The sequence below is a fragment of the Penicillium verhagenii genome (assembly GCF_028828195.1).
Source record: "Penicillium verhagenii strain IBT 33310 chromosome Unknown utg000008l_segment0_segment0, whole genome shotgun sequence".
Lineage (NCBI taxonomy): Eukaryota > Fungi > Ascomycota > Eurotiomycetes > Eurotiales > Aspergillaceae > Penicillium > Penicillium verhagenii.
Window position 1 is genome coordinate 2,525,296 of NW_026643172.1, and position 19,125 is coordinate 2,544,420.

At 49.7% G+C, this 19,125-nt stretch overlaps 8 protein-coding genes across 8 annotated transcripts; 4 read left to right on the forward strand and 4 right to left on the reverse strand.

Annotated features, from left to right (window-relative positions):
• Positions 1-1,152: 1,152 nt before the first annotated feature.
• nhp6 (high-mobility group nucleosome-binding protein) lies at positions 1,153-1,648 on the reverse strand (the record flags this gene model as incomplete). Its single annotated transcript, XM_057168313.1, has 4 exons — positions 1,153-1,191; positions 1,252-1,376; positions 1,437-1,532; positions 1,585-1,648. 4 exons carry the CDS (start codon positions 1,646-1,648, stop codon positions 1,153-1,155), a joined length of 324 nt encoding a protein of 107 aa, XP_057018944.1.
• A 2,969-nt stretch (positions 1,649-4,617) lies between these two features.
• On the reverse strand, positions 4,618-5,492 carry N7466_008925 (centromere protein H; the record flags this gene model as incomplete). Its single annotated transcript, XM_057168314.1, has 3 exons — positions 4,618-4,987; positions 5,045-5,216; positions 5,318-5,492. 3 exons carry the CDS (start codon positions 5,490-5,492, stop codon positions 4,618-4,620), a joined length of 717 nt encoding a protein of 238 aa, XP_057018945.1.
• Positions 5,493-5,650: 158 nt separating this feature from the next.
• Positions 5,651-9,764, forward strand: atg11 (autophagy protein ATG11; the record flags this gene model as incomplete). The annotated part of the gene is made up of 3 exons (XM_057168315.1): positions 5,651-5,718; positions 5,822-5,933; positions 6,009-9,764. The coding sequence occupies 3 exons, from the start codon at positions 5,651-5,653 to the stop codon at positions 9,762-9,764; spliced, it is 3,936 nt and encodes a 1,311-aa protein (XP_057018946.1).
• Positions 9,765-10,704: 940 nt separating this feature from the next.
• N7466_008927 (J domain-containing protein) lies at positions 10,705-11,580 on the forward strand (the record flags this gene model as incomplete). Its single annotated transcript, XM_057168316.1, has 1 exon — positions 10,705-11,580. The coding sequence occupies one exon, from the start codon at positions 10,705-10,707 to the stop codon at positions 11,578-11,580; it is 876 nt and encodes a 291-aa protein (XP_057018947.1).
• Positions 11,581-12,209: 629 nt separating this feature from the next.
• On the forward strand, positions 12,210-13,779 carry N7466_008928 (uncharacterized protein; the record flags this gene model as incomplete). Its single annotated transcript, XM_057168317.1, has 2 exons — positions 12,210-12,709; positions 12,795-13,779. 2 exons carry the CDS (start codon positions 12,210-12,212, stop codon positions 13,777-13,779), a joined length of 1,485 nt encoding a protein of 494 aa, XP_057018948.1.
• A 374-nt stretch (positions 13,780-14,153) lies between these two features.
• Positions 14,154-16,700, reverse strand: N7466_008929 (uncharacterized protein; the record flags this gene model as incomplete). The annotated part of the gene is made up of 1 exon (XM_057168318.1): positions 14,154-16,700. One exon carries the CDS (start codon positions 16,698-16,700, stop codon positions 14,154-14,156), a length of 2,547 nt encoding a protein of 848 aa, XP_057018949.1.
• A 520-nt stretch (positions 16,701-17,220) lies between these two features.
• Positions 17,221-18,294, forward strand: N7466_008930 (uncharacterized protein; the record flags this gene model as incomplete). The annotated part of the gene is made up of 1 exon (XM_057168319.1): positions 17,221-18,294. One exon carries the CDS (start codon positions 17,221-17,223, stop codon positions 18,292-18,294), a length of 1,074 nt encoding a protein of 357 aa, XP_057018950.1.
• A 165-nt stretch (positions 18,295-18,459) lies between these two features.
• N7466_008931 (uncharacterized protein) lies at positions 18,460-18,940 on the reverse strand (the record flags this gene model as incomplete). The annotated part of the gene is made up of 2 exons (XM_057168320.1): positions 18,460-18,683; positions 18,748-18,940. 2 exons carry the CDS (start codon positions 18,938-18,940, stop codon positions 18,460-18,462), a joined length of 417 nt encoding a protein of 138 aa, XP_057018951.1.
• Between the last annotated feature and the right edge of the window lie 185 nt (positions 18,941-19,125).

Sequence of the window (19,125 nt, forward strand, 5' to 3'; positions counted from 1 at the left end):
ATGTCTCTATATCCTATGGATGACCCTCTTCCTATAACCACATCCAAGAACCACCTTGGAAAGGCATTGAAGTGAAATAATCAATTGATGGCAATGTAAAGGCTTGAGTAACAAAACTCTGATATCTCTTTTATACCGAGGACTGTGCTGTCACTAGCCAGAAGAGGGGATGATGTGGCTTGTCACCGGATGTTGTGCAGGGAGTCAAAGCCATGCTCACTTATAGAAATCTTTGAGGGTACTGTGATTGGTTCTCTGGTTATACACATATGTATAGACTCGGCCCCAGGGGCAATGGATTTCCAACACTTTGAAAAAGTCTGTGGAGCTGAAACAGAGTTGTCCTAAATTGATTGAAGCTCGCCATCTTAGTGTATGCATCTCGAAACAAAGTCAATGAAGAGTTCTCGCCTTCAGACGCGAATTTGGTCAAGTGGTCAAGATGGTAACATTGAATTTTTCCCGAGTGCCTTTGGGGATATCCGAGGATATAGGGCTTAGTGGATAGTCTGCGACTAAGAAATTGAAACAAGCTTCGGTGTTAAAAGCCCTGCAGCTAAAGTCCTGACGAAACCCCACCATGTTTACTTTGAGACCCTTGAATAGCTCATGACCTCAGGCACCAACATTAAGAGAGCTTGGACCAGCGCGCGCAGACCATGTCGACTCGGGGTTTTAACGCGTTCGGCACGCGAGTTCCATTTCATTTTACGTCAGAAAATATTAACGGAATGGAAGTAGAGGGAAAGAAATAGCAAGGGAAATATAGTAGGATTGATTAGACTAGTGTACAGCAGACTAGGCTTGCGCCGAGAGATACAGCAAGCACCGTCCTGGCCATCCTTAAGAAACAGTGATAGAAGATGCTCAGCAAGTGAGTTCATTGCCTTTATACGAAGACAAGAGGATGATATCAAAAACCATAGCAAGAAAAACTGTCAAGAGGATGGATTGTCAAGATGAAAACCATTTCCCACGAGTAAACGCTAGTTCGGGCCGAATCAGGCCAATAAAATGAGCAAAAACCACCGAGGAAACCCATCCGTAAAGCCCATAAGTGATAAATCAACAAGGAAAAAGGAAACCGGGGAGAATCACTAAGAGAGCACTAGAACGCCAGCATCTGCGCAAATACAAGTTGCGATATGATGTTTACGAGGACTCCTCGTCATCATCACCAGCAGCCTGAGCCTAAAAGAGAGATTGGAGATTAGAAAAGAGACCATCATGAGGTGATGGGATGGGACTTACGGCCTGGTACTTGGCCTTCTCATCCTCGTAGCGCTTCTTATCGGTAGCAGCCTTCTCATCGTAGGGCTTACGCTCAGACTCGGTCAAAGCCTTCCACTTGTCACCAAGGGTCTTTCCGACCTGGCCTGCAAGGGGGTGTTAGATACAATTGACAAGGAGCGGGGAAGCTTGTCAGTAGTTCTTACCGAAAGTGATACCGGGGTTCTCCTCGCGGACAGCATCACGGTTGTCATTGGCGAAGAACATGTAAGCAGAGAGACCACGCTTGGGAGCGTTGGGGTCTACAGAGAGATTAGATTTCATCTAATTAATTGCGTTGAAGGAACAGCTTACCCTTCTTGCGGCGAGTGGTGCGGGGCTCGGCCTTAGCCTTGCGGGTGGTCTTCTCCTTAGGCATTTTGAATTTGGATTGGTTGACCTTGGGTATGGTTAGCTGAGTTCGGAAGGGTTTCTTGAGGTGCAGTGATGAGACAAGGGTAGATGAAAGAAATAGCAGACGAGATGATTGCAAAATGCAAGGAGGAAGAGAGAAAAGGAGAGAAAGTTGGAATGCGCAGGGTAAGGGAAGAAAAGTAGACGCGACTGATAGTGGTTGGAGGAGATAAAGGCCAAAGGCGTGGAAATGCGATTGAAGTGACCAAGTCACTTCACTTGGTCTCAATCGCACTGATAAACGCGTCAAATCCAGCGAGGAACTCACGCGAAGCGTAGCTTATGTATTTCAATAAGCAGTTCCGATGCTGAATTCAAGCTATTTAACCAGGCGCAAGTTAGAGTGATGGGGGCGCGACAAAAAAAAAATAACACTGAGGCGCGACTCCTGCGACCGCGACGATGAGGAAAAAAAAGGAAAAGAGCTTGCAAAAAGATCACATGGACAAGACAAAAGCAGAAAAAAAAGAGAAGTGGTGGTGGTGGAGAGAATTGGGTGATGGTGGTAGAGGTGATATAGATTGGGGGTGGGAGGGATATGCAGTACCTGAGGATTGTATGGTCGGTATGGGTGAGAGAATGGTAGTGTAGGAAGAAGGGAAAGAGAGAGGGGGAGAGCTGTAGTAGTAGGGGAAAGACCAAGAGAGGGGGAAATTCCCTTGCTGTTTGCTTACACACAAGGGGAATGTAACGGCCTGCGTCACAGTATTTTATTATAGTGTGTACCCCAGCCAATTACTCCCGTATGGTAATTTACTTTTCCCCATTTGATTGCCATTTCATGCTATTGAGTACTTTGCCCTAATTCTTCAGCTTGTTTTTGGCCTGAGATCAACTCTTCTTAGAAGATGAGGGAAAAAAGAGTCATATTGTTTTATTTTTCTAATTTTTCTAATTTTTTTTTTTTTGCTTCTCCCTCAATCTCGAAACGTCTTTGTTCCAATTCTTGCTTCCAAAGAAATCGTGTGGTTTGTTACCACTCTGCAACACCTACGCTGGCAGAGCGTACCAAACAGTAACATACTTAAGCCCTCTCACAGTGGAGCACCAGCCAAAAAGGGCGCAGGTGGTCGTACCCTGTACCGCGGTTACCCATAGTGAATTCACTTCCCACGCAAGTACCCAATACCACTCCAAAACACGGCTCACCTGGTTTCTCCGACTTGCTACGCCCGGTCTTTCTATGTATCATAAAGCCCGGTAATAATCAACAAATCAGGCAAACTACGGAGTAAAAGATTCTTTCTTTCTCTAATAAAATTTAAAAATCCCCCAAAAAAGACGTGATGACAACATAGATATGATAGAAACTACAGATAAAGAGTGAAAGACGAGGGAATTTGAGTACGCATCCCCGTCCTCATCCCCTAAATGGCCTTTGATACAATCAGCGTTTGTAATGAGGCAGTGTTGCGCGACACCCCACGGGTAAATGGCACTCGCACAAAATCCCCCCTTGATCATCCAGACCAGAACTCCGAGAGAGAGACGAATAACACGGGTACATGTATGTGGGGATGGACGACCCTAGTCACCGGCAAGTGACCATCCTCGCCAAAGTACTCCGTACCCAAAGTATACTGAGCTAAATTAAGCACTTCAAAGCCCTTGGAGGGTATTGATTATCCCGCCAGCTAGCTAGTATACAACCGCCATAGCGACGATAGAGTAAAAAAAAAAAAAACTCAATAAAAAAAGACAGATGAGAGAAAGCATTAATCCTGTAATAGCAAGCTATAATCCATGATCAAATTAGCGCGAGGTAAGGGCCTGAAGTCGCAACCGCAAGCCGGAGCGTTGCTCAATCATATGGCGTATACTCTTGGGAGGTAACCGCCGATTGGAAATACAGCCATACGTAAAGGAACTTTTTTTTTTGGACCCAGGTGGGCGTCCTAGGCAGAATTTCCTGATTGTTTTGAAATGTGGCCAGGGCTGCCGATATCCATTACAATACGTCTGGCGGGATTCGGCCTCTGGAAGAATTCAGATTTATGGGTCAGAAAGAGTGATGAGAAGTAAAAAACCGGGGCTCCGAAGAAGGTGATTTCATTCCTTGCAGAGGTCGGATCACACCATGATCACAAGCCGGAAATACTTTTTGGTATTGGGTGTGTTCCATTGCAAGACGCGTCTTGAAAGTTCGGATTACTATTCTAAATCTGGAGAGCACTAGTAAAGTCATCAGATATGGAGGATTCGGAGTAAACTTGCTACAAAAAAACAGACGCTCTGGCCTTGTCAATAGATACCTGCATGATCAGTACATGTACCAGCAATTTTGGATTTACTAGGGAAAAAAAGGCCAAGCTCCTTTGCATTCCGATACATGATGGGTACATGATTCTTGCTGGTCCAGTTCCCGTACTATCAAGTACCAACTCCACTCGTAATATTACCATACCTTTTCCACTGCTTCCGGAGAGCGTCATAGAGTTGCCCTCGCGTAATACGTACTGGGTTCTGCACAGCAATTCAAACGCTAATGTATGCTTTTCCCAAATTCTATCCCGGAAATAAGACGTATCAACCATGATAGACATGACATGTATAGCATACTCAAGATCATCCAGTTGCTGGGTCAAATTGGCTGTGTTGCGCGCAAAATCTCCCTACCTTGGAACGCGTCCGTATCGGTCTTATCATGGCACTCCGTCATGGTTGGTGTGTAGTGATGTAGACGTGGGTCAGGTCTTACTTATACGGCCACAACTTCCTTGTGTTCATCATTTTTCATCAAAATTGGAGAAATATGGAATTTCTACGAAAGTTGAAGAATCTACTTCTAAAAAAAAAAAACTCCAGATTTTCAGATTGAACAGTTGACATTCCCTTTACCGGACCGTGGGGTATAAACCTCTTCTAAGTAACGATTACCGCAAAACACCGAAAAAAACAAAAACACCAGAACGCGCTCGCACAAATATGTAGACATTAATCGTCGCTCTCATCCAAAACAAGAGCTTGTAGATCATCATCCTCGGCCCAGTCAAGTCCGCTGGCGACTACCATAGCACTAGCAATATTCTTCATCGTTTCCCATTTCGCCTTACTAGTTTTGAGTTCGGCTTCAAGTTCGTCGAGTTGCGACGTGAGCCTTGCATCTTGAAGTTGTTCACGCCAGGAAGAATCCTGTTTTGTGAGCTCTAATACTTGGCTCACCAGCTCCTGGTTCTCCCGGTTGATCTGCAAGTTCTCGACACCAGAGTTGGAAAGCTGCTTGCGAATTGCACCATGAGCCGAGGCCAAATTCTCGTATGCGAGAGCTAGCTCGTCGCGACGATTCACCAGGCGAAGAAGCGCCCTGTGAGTATTTTATCAGATGCGGCGCATATCGACTGGCCGGGGGTTATGAACGTACTTTTCGGGCGGAATATTTGCCTTCAGGTGAACCGCTTTCAAGATTGGGTCGGTCATGAGAATGGTACGTGCTGCTTTCCTTCTGACGGTGTAGGTAGATCGCGCCTCCAGGAGCTCGCGTTCGGCGATCTCAAGCTCCTCTTCCACATTGTCACCGGAAACCAGCTCCGGTTCTAGATCCCGAGTTAGACGGACAGACAAGCAAAAAAGCAAATAGAAGAAAATAAGAAAGGATGCAAGGCCAAATCGAGCAAGGGGGATTTCGTGTACATACCTTGTTCTAGCAACGCCTTCTCTAGTTGTTGTTCCTGGATCTGTTCGGCGAGCTGCAAGATAAGAGCTTCTTTCTCCGAGAGCGTCACCACATCGCGGGTGTCATCTGCAGCGTAATCAAGGAGGGTCAGCTCCCCTGACCGAAGGTTTGGCCACTGGACATGTTTTGGAGCCATGAGGAAGATCGCGTGGGTTGAAAGGGTATCTTGTGATATGGACTGGAGGCGGTGGAGAACTCACCTGGAAGAGCTTCAGCCCCTGCCAAACTTAACTAAGTAAACTCCCCTCTTCCCTGAAAACTAGAGCTTTTGCGCTCGGTGGTGAGGAGGGGGATATGAATTTACACGTCTATATTGCCCACTCTGGTGAGCACCTACTGGCTGATCCAGTAGCCTTTGCTTCGTATGTTCTGATCTACTCCCCGGCTTTTTTTGATGAGGGGAATGTCCATTCCGATCGTCCCTAGCTTTATGCACCCACAAGGCTAACTCCACACCATTCACAGTCCTGATGCGCTGAAATCATGGGTCGTCCGAAACACATCGATACCTCCTGCCAGGCAGATCTTGATGACTGCCCGGGGGAAAAACGTGAAAACACAAACGCTCGCTACGGAGGTACGTCGCTACCTAATCTCCGAATCCCCGCATAATGTGCCTGGCATGCTAACAAATTGCTGGTATTAAATATAGACTGAGATATTCGTATACGACCGACAATATGTAAGCGAGTCTGGCGAAATTGAGCTTCCGATGCTCCCTGCGCCCGATCCCTTTCAGCCAGGCAGCCCTCCGGCTTCCCTTACCGATCAGAACGATCTGCAGGCATGGCGAAACCTTTTCATGGCAAGGAAAACCTGGGCACAGGGCTTCTCAAGTCGCTGTGGGGCGACGGATAAGATGATTCAAGAGCATAACCAGCGAACTGATGTCATCAATCGTGCTGTGGGTGTCGCACTTGAGAACCTCAAGTCTCACGTGGGCAATCTGGAGCATCGGTTTCAAGAGGCTCAGTCATGGGCTTCTAATCTACTAGAGGAGCAACAGATCGCGCTGGCAGGCTGGCAAGACGCCCTAGCTCGACTAGAGAATATACCAGCCCGGAAAGATTTCCCTCTACTTGGACGTCCATCCACACCTAAGAAAGATACCAATCGACCGACGGGCACTTTGAATGATTTTGTTGATGGAAATGAGGTTTTACAAGCTGGAGCCGATGCAGCCGTTGCATCGCCGCGCTTTGCTGGGCAGATGGAAGATATTGCGAAGACTGTCGGTAAGACCGCGTCAGATACCCAACGCTTGGTTGATGACATTATCTCCTCGCCTGCTGAAGTAGACGAGGGTCTACTTGCTGAAGTGGAAACCATTGCAAAGAAGATCGGAACGGACTACGAGCATGTTCTTGGGGTCCCAAATAATCAAAAGTCGCTGGCAAATATCTCCAGACTTGCACTCAACCACACCCAAAATCTTCTCCCTTCTCTGTTAGCGGCCGGTGCAGATCTGCATCAATCTCTTGTGTATTCTGTGCGGCGACGTGGCTCTGCAGAGAAAACCGCCCTCCAATACATGCGAACCATCTCAGTACTACAGTCGCGCCTGGCAGACACACATACTCGTCTGATCAACCTTGATGTGAACACAAATGCTTTCGAGGTAATTGACGCAGTATTTCAGTTGCCAATGGTCTACGGCTCAATTCTGATCGAATCTGTGCGGCGCCACGAGTGGACAGGCAAGATCAAGGCGGATTCTTTGAATTTGGCTGAAGAAATGGCTATTCTCCGAGACGAAGAACAAAGACGCCGAAAGAAATGGGTCAAAAGCATGGGAGATCACATTTCCTTCGGAGATTCTACAACTCTTGGGATCGAAGTGAATCTTCAAGGGCAGGCGGAAGAATGGCCTGAGGTGGCTCGAAAAGAAATTGAGACTTACATAGAAGAGCTACGATCAAAGCACTCTCTTCCGAAAATCGCGGACGATCTATCTCAGCAGTTTAAGGACTTGGATACCCCTTCGCGCCAGCAAAGACGGCGAGCTAAGGCATTCAAGAATGGTAGTGTGTTTGACATGGGTCGAAGCTCCATGCTGCTACGCGGGGATGACATGGTCCGAAGCCTGCAGGATGAAAAGACAAAACTGCAAGAGCGAGTCAAAGGCTCAGAGAGCCGGATTCGCAAGCTGGAGGACCTTCTTCATCGCCAAAGCCACTTTAGTCGACCTTCCAGTGGGAACTTTGGACCTGATTTCCCCAGCTCGCCGGCATCTCCACATCCCGACACCCTTTCCAGGCGGTCTTCTGTTTCATCGAGACGGGTATCCATGACGCAGTCCCCAGAAGACAGAGCTCTTGTGCAGCGCATAGTCTCCCTTGAAGCTGAGCTAATGACCGAAAGAGAAACTGTACAGAGGCTTCAAAAAGAGGCTCATACCGAGCGTCAGACCAGTTCTGACAAGTACCAAGAAGCTCAGTCAACCAAGAAGGATCTGATTGGGAACCTCGAGGCACGGCAACGTGAGTTCGAGGATGAGCGAAAATACTTGGAAGCGGAAGTCAAGAAGTGTCGACTTCGTAACGAGGAGTTGGAGGAGGAATTAGATAAGCTTACGGACAGTCGGGATCATGACAAACAAGAAGCCGAGGAACATATCCATCAACTTGAGGCTGAATTGCAAAGTGCTAACGCGAATGCGGCCGAGAAGACTCAAAAGATCAAGGGTCTCGATGATCGTATCCAACACCAACAAGAGAAGGAGCAGGCGCTTCAAGACGAGGTCAAGGATCTTGCGCGCCAAAATAACGATTTGAGCCGGAAAGACCGAGATAACTATCATGCTATACAGTCGGCGTTCATGAATCTTTCTCCAGGCGGATCTGTACCGCCCGAACTCCCTGGTATAATTCACGCCATCGAGATACTCTCCGAGGGCTTGGCAATCCACGCCAGGAGCGCCGAAGATAGTGCGTCAAAGGCGATGGCTGAGATGAAAGCTCTTGAGGAACAAACCAATACGCTCCGATCACAACTAGAAGAAAAGGGTAAACTTCTCGAGGGTCGTGAGGCTGAAGTGGCTAAGTTGTCAGAAGAGCTTTCTCAGGTGCGAACTGAGATGGACAGTACAAAATGTGAACTGGACCAGGAACGCACGAAGCTGAATACTTTGCATTCCCAGGTGTCTGCAGGCGAGATAGGCTCAGATGCGCTGCGAGAGAAAATTGCAGAGGAGGAAAGGAAACGCGCAGATTTGTCACAGAGACTAGTCGATGCAGAATCCAAGGCTCGGGATTTACAAGACAAGAAAGCTGAATGGGAAAAGAAAATCGAGGCGTCCTCAGAGGCAGACCGAGATGCTCAAACTCGCTACGAAGGCCGGGTCAGTAAATGTTACGAGACGTCCCGGCAACTTTACTCGCAGGTCGATAAGTTGGAGCGGATGCTCGAGCAATTGGGATTCGCAGTCATTCAGCAAGATGGGCATATTATCGTCCAGCGAGCATCAAAGCTTGCCGCTTCGGCGTCTGGACTGGGCGAGAGCCTCGCACAATCTGGAATTGTTTCTGCCAAGCCCGATAGTTCACTGCTCGAGTGGATGAAAGCCGTGAGCCCAGAAGAGGAAGATATCAAATTTTCCGCCTTTCTCAAGAGTCTTTCTCGATTTGATGTTTCCATTTTCGGGGACGTAGTCGTGAAGCGCGTGAAAGACATTGAGGTACTCGCACGCAAGTGGCAAAAGGAAGCCCGCGGCTATCGTGAAAAGTATCATCGGGTTCAGAGTGAAGCTCACGACAAGATTGCCTACCGGTCTTTCAAGGAAGGCGACCTCGCCCTGTTCCTCCCAACCCGAAATCAGGCCATTCGTTCTTGGGCCGCCTTTAATGTTGGTGCTCCGCATTACTTCCTGCGTGAACAAGACTCGCACAAGCTCAACAGTCGTGATTGGTTGCTTGCCCGCATTTCCAAGATTGAAGAACGCGTTGTAGACCTTTCGAAATCATTGAATGGTGTTGCTCCTGATCGGCACTCCCTTGGTGAGGCCAGCGAAGCCGCCTCCTTTGATGACGAAAATCCCTTTGAGCTATCTGACGGTTTGCGGTGGTATCTTCTCGAGGCCTCAGAGGAGAAGCCTGGTGCACCCGCTACGCCGGGACTCGCGAAGACTACTGTGGCATCTACGCCCATTGATGCCAAAGGCAGTATTCGCCTTCAACGCACGACCGAAGAGAACACCGTCGCCCAGACTCTGTCAAAGAGCTTAGATAGCCGTCGCAACAGTTCTCATTCCAAACGGGGTACACCGACACCATCTCAAAGAGCCAACGACTCAACTGTCGATCTGGTTCGCCCCGCTGATGCTGACGCCGACCCTTCTGGCGCCGGCTTCCAGCGTGAATCTGCCCCAATGTTTGAAGAGGTTCGCCGTGACTTACTCCTCGGCCCGTGAAAAGTAGGGAAAGAAACAGCTTTTTAATCTTTTCTCGGGTCCTGCAGTGATCCATATGCTAACGTATCTCCTCACGGCAGGCTTCTTCGACGCAACAACCGCCTGCCGGGGGCGTGTCGGCATCGCCTCCCTCGAGATCCACATCCGGACGACGACAAGGAGGACGGGGTCGGCCGTGGGAGAAGCTGTGGTCCCTTGAATACCGTCGTGAAGACGGCCCGCAATAGGAAGGCGAGCCATTTCTTTTCAATCTACGGAGTTCTATGGGGTCTTGTGTTTTTCTATTATCTCTCGTGATTTTTCTTGTTTGCTTTGTTGTTTTCTGCTTTTACTTCTCAGGGCGGCCGTTCAGCGCCTTCCTACACTTGCCCTGAGGGGGATTTACTTCGACCATATACCCATACGTACAAATGAAGCCACTCTGAATTATTAGCTGTTGTGCCTACTACTATTCATGATATCGAGTCTGACTTATTATCTCTTGCGCGCGAATCTTGTGTTATCATCATAGCCTGTGCTATATACACTAAATGTATGGTTGGTGTTAGGAAGTGACTCCTATTGATTTAGTAGTTGTACTGTGTAGTAGGTATGCAGTGTGAAGTTGTCAATAAACATTTGGATAACAAACCTTGGAAGCTGATGCAGAAAAGCAGATCTGGAGTCAAAGGATAATTGCAAATCAGATCTGATAAGAACTAGGCATATTCTGATTGTGGTCTTCTATACAACTTTACATTTAAAACATCACCAATTGACTTCATCTGGCATTGTTAAGCACATTGTTTAGCAACGAGTGGGGTGTCTCGTGACTATTCCCCGGATCCAGTTGATCCGACAAGGCGAGATCTCTCCGCTCCGCAGCTCCGTCAACCGTCACCTGAATATACAAGAGTATCGGGAGTTCCAAACTTACCCGTACTCTCTGAACAATGACGCCATGCTTAAGAAGCCTCATGTACTCTGCTGGGGTAGCTCCCAGCTACTAAATTCGCAACGAGCTGGTTCATTCTCTCGCTTCGGTCTCACCTCACCCGCCCAGAGCTATGCCACCGCATCGGACGCCGCGGGACCCCAAGATTCCTGGCCCAAATCCCACTCATTCACCCCATACGACGTCTTCAACATCCCCCGAAACGCCACATACTCCAAAACCCGCTACTACGACCTCGTAAAACTTTACCATCCAGACCGTCCCAGCGCAGACATCACTCCCGAAGTCCGCCTCCAGCGCTACAAGATCGTAGTCGCCGCCCACGAGATCCTTTCCGATCCCATAAAACGCGCAGCATACGACAAGTTCGGTATAGGCTGGAGTTACTCCGCCCGGCCAGACCCCACCGCTGGCCCTTACGGCCCCGACGTCAACATCTACGGAAACGCAACGTGGGAGGACTGGGAGCGCTGGAATAACCGGCACAATGGGAAACAGCAGAATATGGTGGACCACCGCACATTTACGCGGCTGATGATTTTGCTGGTGCTGTTCGGTGGTGCTTTGCAGGCGTCGTGGATCGGTCAGTTGAATACCGGGTATGAGGATCGTCTGAGGGAGGTCAGTGAAACTTCGATGCGGTTTTTGAGTGGCCGGAGGCAGAGTACTATTAGTCAGATGCCGTCGAATGATGCCCGGGTCCAGAGCTTCTTGATCCGCAGGGATCCTACGGGGTCGGGGCTTAAAGATGATGAGCAGACTGTTTATCAGAAGGAGCTTCATCCTAAGCAAGGCATTAACAAGCTCGCGAGCGACCGACCGAATGGATCCAAGTCACACACTGAACCTGATCCCGCTTCTGACTCGAATGATGTCGAGTGATTGATTCCGTGATACCATGATTCTATCATTATATTTGCACATACTATATTGCATGGGTGGCGTTTTCCAAGGGATGAAAGAATCTCGAGTAAATAAAGAAATTTCACATATCTACAAAGTGGTAGAAATTTCGAATTTGAAGATAGTAGTACTTTAAACTTATGGACAATTCCAATCCGACTATATCACTAGTACCTACTATGTACTGCCAACTAGACTAACTTCTTGCTATGTAGTTCTGCTCGTGGCTAGCAAGTCAATAGAATGTCGGTCAACGAAAACATTTGACTTCCATTTATAGATGGTCCTACTTGAGATAAGCACTGGAAGGGTTTTCATAAAGGTGCAGTATTCAACATCACCTGGGAAGCTGCCTATGATCTAGTTGTACTCCGTAACTAGTCTGTTCCTGGTTGAGTAATCGATAAGCCAAGTTTTAAATCGCAGTGGATACCTGATCGAGCGCTGATCCGCGCTAAAAACCCACTAAGCACTAAGAATCGAACGGACCTCGGCATTGGGGCTGGCGCAAAACAGGGTTTGGAGTCTTTGGACTATATCAATCCCAATCTCACCCACTTTTGCCCCTAGGAGCAGAGCAGGGGTAAGCTTCTCATCGCGTGCCCAAGATGAGTGGAATTAAACACACCATCACACAGCTCAAGCTGCTGCTGTCTCGGATCCCTTTGATCCTGAGAACGCTTATCTTGCATGGCATTCGCATGTCCCCCGTCTCGGGGAAACAAGATCTACGCACTGAACTGATCACCGTCGTCATCCGCTCATTCATCACCGGCGATGATAAAAAACCGTTGGGCGTAACGCAGAAGAATAGCATGCGAGACCCTGGAATTCAAGGCCCTATGTGGGTATCTAAGATCACCCTACCGCAGCCCGAGATGGATGTGCGCGATGCAGTTCTCCGTGCGATCGAAGTCCTCGGCACTGGCCAAGAGACCTTCGATATCCCTGCCGCTCAAGCCGTTGAAGCCGAATGGACAGGCTATCGCCGCGGAGTCGGCAAGAAAGAACCACAGCCCGAGATCTCCGAGGAAGAGAAATATAGCGCACTGCGCAAGGACATCACCTCCGACATGACGATTCTATATCTCCACGGAGGCGCATACATGTTAGTTCAAAGCCCCCCACTCCACAGACCAGACCACCTATATATCTCGATCAAATGAACATGTGTACTCACCTCAACCCTACAGGCTAATGGACCCCTGCACGCACCGCGGAACCGTCTCAAACCTCGCCCGCCTAACAGGCGCCCAGGCCCTCTCAGTGCGCTACCGACTCGCACCGCAGAACCCATTCCCCGCAGCCCTAGTCGACGCCCTAACAGCCTACCTCTCACTCACCCACCCACCAAAGGGGTCCCCGCACGCGCCCGTCCCCGCCAACAAGATCATCATCGCCGGCGACTCAGCCGGCGGCAATCTCTCCCTCGCCCTCCTCCAAACCCTCCTCACCCTCCGCCGCATCTCCCACCCACTCACCTTCCACGGCAAAGAGGTAAGCATCGAACTCCCCGCCGGCGTAGCCGGCATCTCGCCCTGGTGCGACATCTCCCTCTCCATGCCATCAGTCGTCAACTACCGCAAATACGACTATATGGACATCCGGCCCGGCGGCGTCGACGAGCCGGACTTCTCGAAGCCGTTCGCGCCGTTCGCGTTCCCGGCCGACGACGTCTGGCCCGCCTCGCCGCCGCGGCTGGACATCTTCTGCAACGCATCGGCAATCGGTCACCCGCTCGTGTCGCCGATCACGGCCGCACCTGAATTGTGGACGGGCGCGCCGCCTGTGTTCATTACTGTTGGCGAGGAGTGTCTTACGGATGAGGCGCTGGTTCTTGCGCGCCGCTTGCATCAGGGTGGTGTGGCTGTCGTGGCGGAGATGTTTGAGGGGAAACCGCATTGTCATGCGATTCTTATGCCTTCGACGGCGACGGGGAAGAAGTTCTTTGAGGGGCTGTCTGGGTTTTGTTCTGATGTTGTTGCTGGGAGGGTTACACAGAGCGGATTCTTGACGCACTATGGGTTTAAGTTGGGGAGTACGCGCCGGATTCCGTTGGAGAAGGCTTGTGAGGTTGGTGATGAGGAGGTGGAGGATCGGTTGCGGACGATTGCGAAATGGAGGGGCGAGAGTGAGATGGAGTTGCAGAAGGAGTGGCGTGAAAGAGCACGATTGTGAGACTACTAGTAGGTTTGTACATACTACTATGGATACATTGGGTTGCATATCCGTTTATACCAGTTTGATAGGAAAAGATACCAACAAATAACATTTAAGGCATGCCTTCAATTTATTAAACACCAGAAAAATGAATGCTCTAATAATGTGTGCATTGAAACCCAATACCTTTTGACGTCTAAATTTTGGCAGTTTCAAGACAAGTAAAGGAATTATAGAATGAGAATTCATTGTAGACAAGCCTATTCAAAGCTGGGTGTCTAAAACACGGTCATTGGTGATATCGCTAAGTCCAGCCATGAAAACCCTTGCATAATTGCGCCTTTCCCACGAATCGTTAAATATGAGCTTCGCCACAGTGCCATATAGAGCAGCTAAAGATATTCATCATCATCAATTGATGGCTGGTCATCGTCCCTGTAAAATTTGACAGGGGCATCATTGCGCGGCGTCGGTGTCCACACAGGTTGGTGTTGTTTTTGTTGTTGGGAAGGAGGAGAAGGAGGAGGAATAGGGATAGGGACACCCTGGGGCTCAGGAGCTGTCAACCACGGGAATGAGACTGGAGTGCCGTTGATGCGGATCTCGCCTATAATATTACCCAGGCGTCCTGGTTCATCCACATAGCCATCCCATAGCCCGAGCAGTTGGGCCACTAGTCGTAGCATGGCCAGCACCAGGGTGAAAATGGGCATAAGGATAGATGACAGATGAGACCAGCGCCACATCATCGTCACGGTCACCCATGGGAATTCGGGTGCATCGGGCTGAAGACAATAACCCTCGCATGTGTCGCTCATGATTGGGTGGCAGTACTGATCAATCATCATGCACTCAATGACATACCACGACAGCGACACGAGCGTGACCCAGCCCAGCTTAGTGAGCTGGCGACGCCGGGTGATTGGGTTCTTCGTCCACAGCTGAGGAAGTGGGATTGCAGCATATAGACGACCGTCAGAGTGTGAGACACAAGACGTGCAGGACTCGCTGTTGTGTGTAGTATGTGGTGTTGGCTCAGCCACCTTTGTGGGAGAACTTGGCCGAGATGATAGCACGCTCTGACTGACATGTTCCTCCAGGTTGTTGAGGCCCTTCTTCACCTCATTGATGTTCTTTGCGAGAGATGCCAATTTTTCATTCAGCCGGTCGAGATCAACTGAGCTTGACCCATTCGAGCGGGCGATTGCTAATTTTTCGAGCACCTCCTTCTCATAAGCTGCCTCTTCCTCTTCCTCCGTCTTTAACCCCATTACCATTGGATCGTCCATGATTGCCTGGAGAGACTCGATGGTGTCATCTCCTAGATCGAGTGTCTCCTTTCCGGAGCTGGCGTCCTCAATGACTGTTTCTAGTCCGCTCTTTGGCAGTTTCGGTCGCAGAACTTGTGGCCTTGATCGTTTGACGGGTTTTGATTCTTCCTTTTGGGATTCTGTTGTGATGTTTGGTTCAATCTTTGGGATTTCAGGTTGGGCTTGGGTCTGAGCAGGGGCCTGCGTCGGAGCCACCACAGGGAGGTTCCTTTTTTTCTCGACCAGGGGCTCAACCAAGGGCTCAACTGAAGATTCGACTGAGGGCTCGACTGGTTTTGGAGCCGCGGGCGGACGGACGATATCTTTGGTCAAGTCAACCGGAATTGGAGCCACTTTTGCCGTCATAGGAGTATCGATCCATGCACCTGTTACTCGAGGTGTCTTATCATAAATGCGGGGCTGGGAGAGCTTTGTTTGTTCCGGCGTCTGGATTTGATCCATCCTGGGGCTCTCGGCTCTTGATAAACGACGTAGCAAGTCTTGGGAGTCTCGCTTTGAAGGACTCGGTCTATTAAACGTTGAGGTTTTGAAAACCACGATAGGTGTGTTAGGAATAGGATCGCCTTGACCAGACATGTTCTGGTTAAACTCGAATTCATGTTCTTTGGGCTTCTCCTGAAGCTCTTGTGTATCTTGCAGGTTTGGATTGGCTGTGCGTTCTTCGAGGACAGTGCGAGTTGGGACGCGGCTCCGTTCCAGTGAGCGGGAAGAGAGGCGAGGTTTAGGGAGTGGCTGGTCTGTTGGTTGTGTCCTCGATGTAGGTTCGCTAACTCGGTCCGTTGGGCGTTCTTCGAGTGTTTGATCCGGCAATTCTGGATCCGACACGCTTCGTTCGCTCACTTTCCGACCCCAGTCCGGTCGACGTGAGGCTCGACTTCCCCAGGCAGCTGGATAATTCAGCGAGGGACCAAACTCATTATTTTCCTCCTCTTCCACAACATGCTGACTCTGAATTTCCTCCTCGCGCCGTTGTAGATTATCCGCTGTCAATGCCTGCCGTGCGCCAGCCTTGGCCTTGCTGAACACAGGAGAGTCCTTGCCGGTCACGCGTCGGAGTCGCATCTCATCTTTGGTGTAATCGGTATTCCTCTGGCGCGGGGAAGGTCTTCCAGCGTCACTAAACAGGCTCGGCTCCGATATTGCCAGTCCATGGCGGGCAAATCTCTCATAGTCGCGACCCCTTGTTTGGGATGGTGAGCGACTTGCGGTACGAGCCCCCAGTGACGCTCCCCACCCATCTGACGCCACGTAGTCCGCTAACGATCCGTCTTCTCCAATTCTTCGATATGAGTCCAGGAGCTCTTCTGGGGGTTCTGATCTATTGGAATTGGGGGAGAGCGCGTCGAGTGGTTCCCGCGTCTGTTTAGGACTCGTGAACGAGCCCAGCCGCGCGCCTTCCTCCATCGAAGAACCCGACACGGCTCGAAAGGCTCCGGCTAATGTGCTTGTTCGGTAATTGTGGTGAGGACGTGATCCATTCTGTTTGGAAGGGGTAGGGAAGTTGTCGGTATCTAGATTGAATTCGTAGTTGGGTTCACGCGCGCGGTTGAAGGGTGATTGGGGATAGTTATGGCGCGCAAGTGAGATTCGATCGCGAGAGGTTGACATGGTGAAGAGAAAAAAAACAGTTTCCCCCTTGCGCAAGGGGAATCTTTTTTATTTCTCTACTATGATGTAAGGCTCAATAAGTTGGAGCAGTAAATTACTAGCAAAGTAAGTCCGAGGTTTCTCAAGGTAAATAACTTGGCCCGCATTGCCCGATGGGGTTAGCAACTTCAAGGGATTTAGTGTTTCTATGACATGCCATCTGTCTTGTCTGGTAGTTTGTCCTTGAATGACAATCTTCTCTTCTTCTTCTTCTTCTTCTTCTTCTTCTGCTTCTGCTGCCTTTTTTGAGAATTATTTATTACTATTGATCTTGAATCATGCGAACGACCTTGCTGACTTCGCCTTGACATGTGACCCACTTGGACTGATCATCTGCAGCCACGCGTTTCCAATAGAAAAAAAAGAAAAGCACAAGGCACTTCCGGCGCACGAGCTACCCTAACAGTAGGGAGTATCCCAGTTTACAAGCAACGGAAAAATACAAACAAAATACAGCCTCGAGTATACCATAAACCTCACCATGGCGAAAACAAAATCCTCACGCCGCAAGGCCGCAACAACTCCGAGCTCATCGGGCGCTTCTACTCCAAGCTCCGCATCCTCCGGCCCGATCCCTCCCTTCACCAAAGTCCCCTCCATACTCGAGCCCTTTGTGAAGCCCCTATCCTCCGACGAAGTATACCTGATCCATATCGATACAACAAATACCGATCAAAAATGGCAGACCTACCTTGTGCCCTTGGTCACGAACATAGCGATCACTATCGCCATCGCGATACGAGTCTACTTTGGAATCAGCACCTACCCAGCCCTCATCAAGGCCTTTTTTGGATTTCAAAGCCATCTCAGTGTAGATGAAGCTACTATCTCATGGTTCGAAATGATTGTACTCATCGTCCGCCGCACGGGCACCCTATTCTTCGACTACGTACTCGTGTTCCAGCTCCTGACCTGGCCCATCCAGTTCGTCTTGGGCCCTACCCACTGGCGCCGTGCCGTCGGATTCCAGGATCGAGAAATCATCGTCCGTCGCAGCAACTCCAGCTGGAGTCAGAAGCTCGAGCGAAACAAGTGGATCCGTGAGAACGAGGCCATGCGCGATAAGATCGTGGCTGCTGTGACGCCCGAACGCATCGGCAAGACCGGTACCCTGCTCATAGACGACGACTGGAATCTTGACTTCGACGCCATGGTTAACGCTCATTCGTTGGTTGGGCGTATCAGCAGGGGCAGGACTGATGGTGTGCAGCTGGACGAGTTCCGCACTGCGGTGCTGGTGCACACCGATGCCGATGGCTGGTTGATTTGGCGGGTCGGCGATGAGAACACCCCGGCCAACAAGAAGCGGTCGGCACAGCGGGATCAGATCATGGCGTTTCAGACCAGGCTCACTGCGATGGGCAAGGAGGATCTGTTCTTCCGCTGGGTCGAGCTAGTACAGTGGGAAAGCTCACAGCCTGGTGGTTTTACCCCGGAGAGGCAGAAATCCGCCATGGCCCAAGCGCAAAAGATGTTCGCTGAAGAGAATGTGGATTTCAGTGACTTTTGGGAAGAAACGGACGGAACGGATGGCGTTGAAAGCATGGATTCATGAAATGAATCTAGCATGTGCTAGGTTCAGTTGCACATCGTCTGGAGTTTGGGAGGGGGTTTCTTTTATACATTTCAATTTTTTTTTTCGCTTTTCAAATGCTCATAATTGCGTGATGTACAGTTTAAACGATTTCACAGAACTTGATTTATTGGTACATGAAACCCTTTAGCTGAGGTGCTCCTTGGCCTTGCCAGCTGCCTCGCTTGTCTTTCCCTTGGCCTTGCCCGCAAGCTCATCTGCTGTGCCCTTGGCCTTGCCTGCAGCTTCCTCGGCTGAGCCCTTGACCTTTCCTTCGTACTTGGGAGCATTCTTCTTGATATCCTCGGCCTTGCTCTCGGCCTCTTGCTTCACACCACCGACAGCCTCCTTCACCTTGCCAGCAACTTCCGCTATACCAAGAGATTTAAGTTAGCATGTGAATATGCCAGTTCAACAACTATAGTGGATACGTACAGCCCTTGTTGATACCACCAACTGCGGCATCGGATACCAATCGATCGGTTTTCTTGAGAGTATCCTTGGCCACATCAACAGGTCCCTTTTGAAGTCTAGCAGTTGATGAGATAGACCGAATAGCAATGGAGCTTGGTACGGATGAGGTTGCCACACGGGACTTGGCGAGGGTAACGAAGCGAACGGCAGACATGGTTGCGATAGGAGTGTAGAGTAGTAGATGAGGTTGTGGAAGTGTAGTGTAATGAAAGTTCCAGTTAGAGTTGAGTTATTTGAATGGCTTGAGTGTGAATTAAAGAGTTATTGTTTGTGGCCTGGCTTCGCATTTTATAGTGGAAATAGTTGGTTGTAGTTTGACTGGTTTCCGGCATCATCGAC